At 38.6% G+C, this 11676-nt stretch overlaps 1 protein-coding gene across 1 annotated transcript; it reads left to right on the forward strand.

Moving 5' to 3' along the window:
- The first annotated feature begins 494 nt into the window (after positions 1-494).
- On the forward strand, positions 495-11269 carry LOC307261545 (transmembrane protein 87A-like). Its single transcript, XM_080042114.1, has 20 exons — positions 495-632; positions 1593-1650; positions 2319-2416; positions 2685-2801; positions 2938-2985; positions 3177-3218; positions 3957-4083; positions 4383-4444; positions 4823-5006; positions 5101-5200; positions 5385-5478; positions 7287-7358; positions 7503-7611; positions 8370-8428; positions 8672-8775; positions 9056-9132; positions 9222-9286; positions 9387-9439; positions 9545-9575; positions 9737-11269. The coding sequence occupies exons 1-20, from the start codon at positions 501-503 to the stop codon at positions 9776-9778; spliced, it is 1674 nt and encodes a 557-aa protein (XP_079898240.1). The 5' UTR covers positions 495-500; the 3' UTR covers positions 9779-11269.
- Positions 11270-11676: the final 407 nt, after the last annotated feature.

Consider the following 11676-nt stretch of genomic DNA (forward strand, 5'->3'; position numbering starts at 1 on the left):
GGATCAGACGAAAGTGACAGCGGCACAGGATGTGATTGACTTCCGGGGGGGATTTTCAAACTAAACTTCCTGCTGAAGCTCGACTCTTGACTACAAATGTAGCCCTGTTTTTTGTGTGTAAGGCTAAAAATGTGGCCTTAGACAAGAAAACAAGGCTGCATTTTCCTTTTATCTTCAAGCTTGGTTCAAAACTACCAATGTAAAAAATAATAATAAATAAATAAATGTAATAGATAAAAATATTAATTGCATAATTTACCCTTGAAGGAAACATTTTAGCTTTAGTAGCCAATATAATTTACATAAAAAAATCAAAAGTTCATTAGAAATTAAAGCGTACATAAACATAATCCATAAAGGTGAATTTTCTGTTTATGATTCTCCGAGCTAAAAGCCTTCCGCGTGTTTCTATCGCCCTCTCGCGGTGACTGCGTTGTACTACAACAAGAAACTACCCCGGAACTGGAGACGGATTCAGGATTGGGGACTGGCCGTCTGACATGTTAGTAGATGCTCAAATGAAGATGCCAGATTCGCAGACGCCGCGTTTGTCATGTTTGCTGCTTCTTGCTTTAGTTCTCCGTCCCGGGACAGCGGCAGAAGTGTCAGTATGGACGGTGGACATAAACTCGGTCAGTGTTACCCCTTTAAAATATCTTGTATTGTAGGATATGGTCATTTCTTAGCCTCTCGTGCTAAATCTTGTAGCTAACTAGCCTCCTAGCAGCAGTACATTCCTTGTAGACTCTCTGTATTTGATGTGGCAGGTCTGGTTTTACCTGTGTGACTACACATGCGGAACAAGATAGCTTACATATCTCTGATTTAAAATCCATATATCTGCCTGTCAAAGAGGGTGTTAACATCTTACTTGATAGCAGTGCCAATGTAAATATGCTACCAGTGGGATTGAGTGAAGGCAGCTCATCTGTCACTGGACGTAACGTTATTTACTGTTAACTCTGCAAACAGACGCATAATAAAAAGAAAGGGAGACCGTTTAGTTTAGTTTAGTCTTGACAGAAAGGGTCGAGGAATATAGGCCAGTCAGTGCCAATTTATAGAAACTCCCTTGGTTTCTTTACAACTGCCAACTGTAGCAAATGTTGCACGGACTGCACCAGAACAAAAAGATGTGTTCTAGTTAATGGCCCAGCCTTTTAGCCAGAAGCTAGAGGTTTATCATTAATACAAAATAAAATAAAAATGGGAATATGTTATTGTGTGTGTCAGTTGTACCCTACACCCCTTGTAGTTTGCATTTAGCTCATGAAAAAAAGCTGTTGCACACACACACACAGTCGTTGACTTTTAACAGTTTATTTCGACCAGTGAAAACACACATTCACTCATATTTCCATCACTTCTGTCTTGCGGTTTGTGGATCCATTAAAGCCCTTTTGCCAGATTGTAGTGAATATTGTTGTATTATTATTCACTTTGCATCATCTTTTGCTCCTCCTGAAACTGCCCTCCTGATCCTTGATGATTTGTCACATTGCGTGAAGTGGCTCCACTCTCTAGACATGATTGAGTGCTGCTCACTGAATGGTGAGATGTAACAAACCAATTCGTCACTCTTGTATTTTCAGACCCAGGAAGCTGTGTTTCCAAAGACCCTGTACGCCAACACCACCATCTTCATGAGGTGTAAGTAGTCTGATCTCTTCAGTCTTCACGTGAATTTCTTTCAAGTTTGTTTACTAAATTCCATGTAAGTGGATTGTGACATCGCATGAAATACATTATGCAAACAATGAGGCTACTTCCTACCCCTAGTAATTATACTATACAAAGTGCAAAGTTAATTTGAACAATAGGTGGAATATTTACCAAGACATTAATTCAGGTGCTACCAGAGAAGTTGTGAGACACATGGACATAGCACTCACAAAACATCCAATGTAGTGTTTTTCCATAAGCGGCACATTTCACTTATCAGACACTTAAAATTAAAAGGCTGAAACAAACACCATCCAATTTTGTAAATTGGATTTGACAAAATACATCAACACATTAGTACAACATGCACATGAGTTGTTATGTACTTAACTCTGCCTCTCTTTCTTCTGAAATGTTATGCAGTGCCTGGGGGAGGATTTGCATTCACAACCTTTTAGTTTTTGACCCAGTTACACTTAACCTCGAGGTGGTTTGTGGTTAAAATAGGGAGAATACTTCGCACATCTGTTTCTTGACAGGTGGGTAGGAGAGGCAAGAACAGATCCCAAGAAGAATGTTGACTCCTGCACACTGTCTAACTGCACCACTTTTTTTTGAGTTACTTTACTGACTATACGTCTTTTCTCTCTCTACAGTCCAGGGTGATGTAAGCGCGTGTGATAGAAACCTGGCCTTCAACATCACCTGGTACCTGCGCTCCTCTGTCTGCTACAATGAGGTCTTCAACACACCGGTGAGTATTGACTTTTGTCTGTTTGTGTCTGAGTTTTTTTTAGCTGCTGCTTTTATGCACAACAGTTTAAACAAAGTATACACTAGATGCCGATATGAAACACATGCAGATTTTATTGTTCAGTATATTCATAGTAAAAAGGCACTCTTGTTCATGAACTTAAATGTGACATACTAATTAAATGAGGTACAACTCCTTGAATATACACATCCCCTTGTTGTAGTTGTAATAAACTGACTACACAATGTAATGTGCTCTCATTTTGCAGTACAACAAAGCCATGAACATGTTTGGTATGGACCACATGTTGAAAGACGGCTGGAACGGCTTCTACAGTCAGGGCTACATGTACTTTGACAACTGCTCCTCCCTCTTCCTACCCAAGGTGTGTGACCAAGACAAATGTGTCTTATCTAACAACAACCTCATGTTTATTAGTGCAGTGGTTATTTTAATGTCCGGGTATTTCAGGTGACTTAATAAAACAAATATAAAAAAAATTATTTTCTTTACTCGCTTAGGTGTATTACCCAGATTTCAACCCATACCAGCCCCTCACTAGCCCAAAGGTGAGTCACTGGTCAAGCAGATTTACATAGGTATCACCAAATAGACCATAATATATCAAATGTGTATCTGTGTGTGTGTTTGTGTGTGAATACAACCTTATTTAACATTGCCAAACTGTATGAAGCATTATTGTTTACTTGTTAGTGCTGTCTGTTCATCACCTTTACAATTTGTTCTATGTTTTGTTTAGAGTGACCCATCCAATCAGAGCTATATCTGGCCCGACAAGCCGGTAAGAACGTGTTTTTATTAGTCTTATTGTAAAAGCCTCCCTGATACTTATAAACAGTTTATGTGATGGTCCAGTCCAGTTTGAATACACTACCAGTGTAGAGTTACGTTTTATAGATACAGAAGGGAGACATTATCTGGCACTGCACACTATGGCTTTATTGTTCCCTGCACCATTTCAAAATGCAAATTTCAAACATGAGGCTACACATCCACAGCTGTGTCGGCTCCGACCGACTGTAGCTGCAGCATTGGGTTGTGCTTATTGCTGGAGCTAGTCTTCAGTTGCAGTTCTTTCCATGTTGCTCTACAGTAGCTGGACTGTGACGACTCTTTATTGCTTCTACTATCAGCCTTGGTCCATCGTAACAATCTGAAGCCACAGTCAGAAAGCGAGAGCAAATTTAATGCAAAGTTAGGCAAAACACAATTCCTACCGTGACCTTTCTGGGGCTTCGTATTACGATGTCAAACTATGACGTCTGAAGCTGTCAGTTCTACTGCTTTTCCGATGTTAAGGTCGTTGCGAATGCTTTTGGTCTTAACATTTCTTGATTAATGGGAGAAAACTACAATACTACGGGGCCTAGTGGTTAAAGAGCGTACCACATAGGCTCAGTCCGGACCCAGGTTTCTAATCTGACCCGGGGCCATTTTCTGCATGTCATCCCCCTCTCTCTCCCCATTTCACCTCTGCTCCTAAAGACTCCTAAAAAATATCTTGAACATCTTCTTGCAGGATATCGGTGCAGTGGCTAAATCCTGGGAGGACAGTCCATATCTGTTCATAGTGAAGGTGCAGCCTTCATACCGCAGAGTGGATGATGAAGACATCGGGGTGGACCAGCTCAACTTCGCTTTCACCAGTGAGAAACGGCACTATATATTTTTTCTTTTTTTTTAACATCTGTTAATTGATTATTATTAAAAAAATATTGTAAATTATATTACAAAACAACAATACGGACATACACAAAAATACAACATTGGTGTATTGGCGGTGACACATACACACAAAAGAAAACGATTAAGGAGTGACAAGTTACAATGAAATAAAATATATGGCACTCATCATTTCATCTTAAAAGCTATAGAATTTCACACATTAATTCAGGATAGTTTTGTAGGGATTAAGCTGAAGTGACTTTCTTTTTCTTTTCCTCAGTGAAAGTTGAGATGAAAGGACCACATGACTACTCTTCTCCAGCAGACTGGCCCCTCATGATGGTATGCACTATAAACTACAGTATGTAAAGAGAGGGTTGAATAGGACAGGATTGATATTGGTCTTGGGAAATAATTGCAAAGTCTTTGTATGCAGCTTAGCACTTCATGAAAATGTTGGCTTTATCCAACATCTAGATTTTTGGTTTTAAAAGAGATGGAAATGTACACATAATTAGTTCGATATTGCCAAGTTTACATATTTATAGTATTTGTATATAATACAAAATTATAGTTTTAATGTAAGTCATCAACTGGAAACGTTTCATGATGATATCTTTAACTAAAAATGTCTACCTTTTGAAACTTCAGTGTCTCACCTTTTACTGTGATTTTAATACAAAGCTGAACACTTTCCCTCCCTTCCTGTCCCCCCCCCAGTTCTTCATGGCTATGTGCATAGTGTACGTGCTGTTTGGGGCTCTGTGGCTCTTCTGGTGCGCCTGCTACTGGAGGGATCTGCTACGGATACAGTACTGGGTCGGCGCCGTCATCATCCTCGGAATGCTGGAGAAAGCCGTGTTCTACTCCGAATACCAGAGCGTCCGCTACAAGGGAGACTTTGGTTGGTTGATTTTTTTTACGTACATTTATTTGCTTCTGTGTGCTTTAATGTTTGTTATGCTTTTGTAATCTTTGTTTTGTTTTTGTCTTAACAGATACAAGTGCTGTGATATTTGCTGAGCTGCTCTCTGCACTCAAAAGATCTCTAGCCCGAATCCTGGTCCTCATTGTCAGTCTTGGCTACGGCATTGTCAAGTAAGTTTACTCTTTTAAAAACTGACCTTTTGTCTCACTTCATGTCTCAGTACTTGAAAGAAAACTGTCATAAAAACAATGGACTTTCATAAAAACAATAAATATATGTTTATGAGTTGCTTGTTATGCTCCCGTTTTATAATTTCTTGGTAAAATTGACCCTTTTTCCCCCTCCTTTGTGTAGGCCCAGGTTAGGTACCACAGTTCACAGGCTGGTAGCAGTCGGCCTTCTCTACCTGCTCTTCTCCTCTGTGGAAGGTGTTCTAAGAGTCACTGGTGTAAGTATCAACTATTAATAAACTCACACTCTCGCTTGGTCACCACCCAACAGCTATCATTAAAGTCTAATTGGAGTAACAGATGCCATGTAGGACGCAGTGACAGTGTCCGATAATAATACACACGTTTATCGACGTTAATAGCTATTGTTATTAGTTTTTGAATGTTTTGTTAAATAAAAATGAATTGAAGACACACAGTAAAGCTGGCTACCTTGGTATTCAGCCTTGTCACCTGTCACATTTTTGATGCCCAGTCGCTAGCGGCAGTAGCCGCTAACTTTGTGACTACTTTACAAAAGAATGCTTTTATTTTGAAGCAGAGGCAGTATGGAATGTTTGGTGTGTGTGTGTTGGTGGGGGGGGGGGGCTTGCCAATAAAACTAATTACTTGCAATTAATTAACACTAACAAGGATTGATTTCTGAAGAACCATAATGCTCAATTTAAAGGCCGCACTCTGTACTGTTGCAACTGGTTATCTCCAGATGGCAGGGAGATGTAACGTCTTGTGAAAAAAAGATCTTTAAAGGTGAAATCAATAGACCACACAGGACACACTTATCTATAGCAGCCGAACCACCCAGAAATACTGTATCCCAAAATATACCAAATAGATGAGAAGAGAACAGGCTCTTTCACTGTTGTTTAGGACACCATTTGTAATTCCACTGAGCCTTCATTTATAGTGTGTGTGTGTGTGTGTGTGTGTGTGTGTGTGTGTGTGTGTGTGTGTGTGTGTGATTGATTATCTTTGTGTGTGTGTGATTGATTATCTTTGTGTGTGTGTGTGTGTGTGTGTGTACACAGACACATGTAATATAATGAACCCTCTGCATTTCAATGAGATAAGACATCATCTGTTGCAGCCTCCACACGCTAATTGAAGTTGATAGGGACTGGGTATTTTATTTTACATAAAGGTCTTGCCCGGCGCAGCTTTCAAGGCACTCTGTATAATCAAATTTTAGTTTGAGCAGAGGAGACCATAAAAATGGAGAGATAGAGAAAGAGAGAAAAGGAGAAAGAGAGGGAGAGAGAGAGAGAGAAGGTTATGCATTCATTATGTGGGAGGCATACAAGTGATGATAATAGGATATGGCAAATTCAATTAAAAGTGATTTGTCTAAAGTGGCCAAAGAAAGTGCAGCAAGTTCAAGAAAACACAACAAAGTTATTCAAACCAACATGAGATATGAAACAGAGTCAAGATTACACAAGATTATCTTATGTTTAAAAATGGACAGTCACTTCCCTTATGATTAAGGACTTATTCTCTCTCTCTCTCTCTCTCTCTCTCTCTCTCTCTCTCTCTCTTTCTCTCTCTGTCGTGTTTACACAGACACACACAGACACATTTGTAATGCTATACTTGTGAGTACATTTATTGACATAATGCATTCCCTAGCCCCTAACCTTTATCATCAAAACTAATGGCCTAACCCCAACCCTTATACTAACCCTTATCTAAACCTTATTCATACTTGAACCTTAAAACCCCATTTCTATCCCTCAAACAGCCCTTTAAAGGCCTGTTCCGAAGTGAGAACTGGCCAAAATGTCCTCACTTTCCAAAAATGTACTCAATCTTAAGGTCTTAAACTCAAATTAGTCCTCATAAAAATAGTTTTTCAAGTACACACGTACACACAAACACACACACACACACACACACACACACACACACACACACACACACACACACACACACACACACACACACACACACACACACACACACACTGCTCTCCTCTAGGCTCATGTTAAATCTTATTTTAAAAAATTCGACTCTTGTCTTTGTCTTCCAGAGCTTCTACGGGACGGTCGCCCTGGTGGCAAACCTCAGCCTTTCCCTCATCGACTCCTGTGTCATGTGGTGGATATCCTTTACCTAAACAGCCAAAAAACGCTACTTGTGGGGGGCTAATACTGTTTGCATTTTCATGCCTGGAAGATACATATAAGCTTTTGATTATGATCATTTGAACATATATACTACATGTTTCTCCTTAATTTGAATCTACATTTTCATCAGTCTGTCTCAAACCACTCGCCTCCTGAAGCTTCGCAGAAACATAGTGAAGCTCTCTCTGTATCAGCACTTCACCAACACTCTCATCTTCTCTGTCCTCGGTGAGTAGCAACCACCCTAAGATGACTTGCCTCATAGTTGAGCACTTTATTTTTTAATTAGATGCTAAATTATTTGATCATTTTGACGGGAACTCCACTGATTATACGTATCAAAGTATGTTTGTGGCTGTTGGGAAAAAGTTGTGGTTCTTGAGGGAGCTCTTGAGTCAACTTTGGTTTAAAAATTATAAAAAATCTGGGATTGCCTTATTTATTAATAAGAAGTGAGCTAACCTGACCTCTGTGGCCCAATCCTTATCTCTGCTTGAAGGTAGTAACCCCACTACCCCAGGCTACATTAGCATATACTAGCCTTTGTCCGAGGTGAAAGACACAATAAACGTTATTGTCCCCTTAGGGAAATTCGTCTTGGGACTCAAAGGCTGCACTTGACAGCTACAGTAAAACAACCAACATATAAAACAAAGAATACAGCACCAGCGGTACCAATCACACAATAAATTCCACATAAAAGTATTGCACACATCCCGTGGTAAAAACATATTGCTCGTAACACACATTGCCCACACCCCATAGTAAAACACATGTGCAAATGTGCACAGTAAAACACAACATGTGACCTGTAATGTTTCAATCTTTGTTTTTAATCTATTAAAGTGTAAAAATGAATTTGCATATTGGCCATCCTGTTGGCTGGAATAACCTTTTCTAAACTGATTCCGCTGACGATGGGATATTTCACGTGCATATTGTTTACAGTCGTCATAGTGAGACCGGTGTTTACTTTGTGTCCACAGCTTCCATCATCTTCATCATCTGGACCACCAAAGTCTTCAAGCTGGTCGAGTGCCAGACGGTCAGTTTGTATTCTATTATTGATTATTGCACTAATTTTTATTATTTTTATTTATTAGTAATATAGACAGGAGTTTGACAAACTTTGATGACAGGACTAAAACAACAACAACAACAACAACAAGTGAAATAAAGATACATACCAATACATAAATGATAGTAATTGTGTTTTCTTCGTAATACAGACGTTATCTAACCTGATAACCTGCTACTCTATATTCACTCTTTCCTATCCTATCTAAAGGGCTGGAGGGACTTGTGGGTAGATGATGCTTTCTGGCGTCTGCTCTTCTCCACCATCCTGCTGGTCATCATGGTGCTGCTCCGTCCCTCCGCTAACAACCAGAGGTCAGACTCACTTCAAGCTTTAATGACACAATTTCATGTTATAAAGATGTGAGTGGCAACAGCAAAGTTACACATCTAAAAATACAACTGGCAATAGAAACCAAAAGAAAAACGTGTACAAACTGCTTGGGGAGGTCACATCCTAAAGATGAATTTATAAATGACTTATTGTTCCAGTCCAATGTCGTCGTCTTTTGAGTCCTGTATGTATAGAGTCCCATTTCTGTCATTTTAAGTTTCAAGTAGACGTATTTTCATTTCTGGTTCTGTTTTATCTCAGGTTCTCCCATTCTCCTCTGATTGATGAAGATGATGATGAAGAAGAGGCCAAGGAACCCATGCTGAATGAAGCTTTTGGTAAGACTTAGCTAAGCCAATAATCGCTTATAACACATATTAATTGATGATGTCAATTTGATTCCAACCGTCTTCTTTATTTTCCACAGAGGGAATGAAGATGAGGGGCTCAAAGCATGACACCAATGGCTCCCAGAAACTGTTGAGTAAAGAGGTGGGTGGTCTTCTGTCAACATCTCTTTTTCTTTTATCCATTTATTGTTTTTTCACACTAAAGGTAATACTTTTGCATTTCTGAACCCTGCTTTTAACAGGATGAAGACCTAAAATGGGTTGAGGAGAACATTCCTACAACTGTTGCTGATGTGTAAGTAAAGTACATTTACTATAAAGATATACTGTTAATATTCAAAAGGCCAGGATGTATAAATATATTCACTGCCTTACTCTGCTTTTTTTTCCTCACATACAGAGCTCTCCCTGTCATGTTAGACGAGGAAGAGGTAAGTGCTCCTTTCACTATCCCCGTGCTAGTCCCATGATCTCCACACACACATTTTCTTTGTATTTAAAATGCTCCTGGCAATGCCTTCTACTGTTCTATTATATTATTACTCAATCACATTATTGTACATTGATTTAATCAGTGTTCATCTTTTTTCAGGAAATCCTGAAAACCAAGATGGAACGATCCAAAATGGAGTAGAACTAGAAGCATAGACTGTATAGAAGTAAATGATGGAATATTGATGTGAGAGTTGAAACAAGGCAATTTCACTGAGGCAGCACTGAATGCGTTCTGGGTGATCTGAATACCAAAATAATGTGGGCAAAGCCAACCGTTCTCTCTGGACACTTTACATTTTTTTTATTTTTGTTTAACAGGTGTTATAACCATACAGTAGTATATATTTGAAATTTAACAACCTGGTTATTTTATATATATTCATTGGACAAGGGACTTCTATTTGGCTTTTTTATTTATGCATTTATTTTTAATTTAAAAAGTGGGTTTATGTTAAGGTCAATATAGGCATTTTGGAAGGGTGACAATACCCAAATACAGTATGGCCAAAAATCAAGAAGTAACTGGGCATTTTGCACTGTACCCTTGTGGAAAATAGAGTATGACCTCAGGGCATGGTTTGTGAGGACTGATGCTGAATCTGTTCAGTTAGAAATGATGGTGGTAGCCTGGTTCAAATGGGAGGGACACATGCTGAAAACACCATGTGCACATTAAGATTATATTGAAGCCGACACTGAGACAGACACTTATCCTAAAAGGTGTTCTGTGCCATAAACTAAACAAATACAAAATAATGTTTCCAGATTGTGTTGGCAGCATTGACTTACACATGTAATGGGTCATAGGATGGCATATATATTTTAGGTTGAACAGAGAAAGCAACAGTATTATATGATTCAGAAGTCTTAACAGGATAACTAAAAGGATAACAATCTTAAAATGCTTTTACCTCACCAGTGAAGATTTCCTGAGCTCATGTATTGTAGCTGCACCAAGAAAGTATATCTCTGTCTTAATGTTAACACATGGCTAACTGAGTAATCCTGAAAATAGAAATCAATAAGCTAATGTTACTCTTTGTAAACACGGCTGCATCAGTGATTGTTGATACTTGAAGCATATCACAGTTGTAAGGGTAAAACGCTCTACATCTGTCTTTTTTGGGGGAGTTCTTGTGTTAACTGAAAATGCACTGTTTAGTGGCCTGGAGAATGTAAGGACCCCTTTGGGCATGAAACTCTTTGAAAGCCATCGTAAACATGGTGTTGTCAAAAGTTTCAAGTTTTACTGACAGTCCTCAGTGGGTGGCAACAATGTTTGTCTCTTACTTAATAAAATTATTTCCAGCTCACTTTAGTAGAAGCGGTCACAAGTTTGAAATTAAGGATGTTTATGTTCATCTATATAAAAAGTAAAATTGTGTAGCTTTTTCATATAACAGTTGTGATTTAGGTCCACTTTTCATGTTGTCAGTAACGTGAAATATATATATTTATTTTTTCACAAAAATCATTAATAAGCCTCACGCATGTGGTGTGGGCCTTAATTCAATATTTACTGTATGTATGTTATCCTCACTCCCTCATCCACTAACTGGACCAAAGTTGTGTTAAGGTCCTCACCCAAAGACAGCAGCACAGGGTAGTTTAAAGACAAACAAAACAAACACACTTGTACATGCTAAATTCAGTTTAAGATTCCTTTGAGCCTATCCCATTCACACTGCAAAATAATCTTGCCTCATCCGGCAGAATTATACCCCCCGTCCTTGTGCAATCTACTGCAATATATGTAGATATTCTAAATTCCTTAATTTATGTTTTGCTTTTTTTTAAATATATTTGTCTATGTCTTGTTGAGGAAGTTTTATTTTAGAGAGATACTAAAAGCCCAATTGTCTGGATGTGAGTCTGCATTGTAATGTGAAGCTGATGATATTGTATGGCTTTTTGCGTATGTTCTGCAAATAAAATTTATATTGAAACATAATAATTACATGTCCAGTTGTTTTATGTTCATGATAGACACATTTCTTTTTTATTTCTTTTCACAGAACACTTGTGTGACTTTAAGAA

This window comes from Ammodytes marinus (assembly GCF_949987685.1).
Source record: "Ammodytes marinus genome assembly, chromosome: 15".
Taxonomy (NCBI): Eukaryota; Metazoa; Chordata; class Actinopteri; order Uranoscopiformes; family Ammodytidae; genus Ammodytes; species Ammodytes marinus.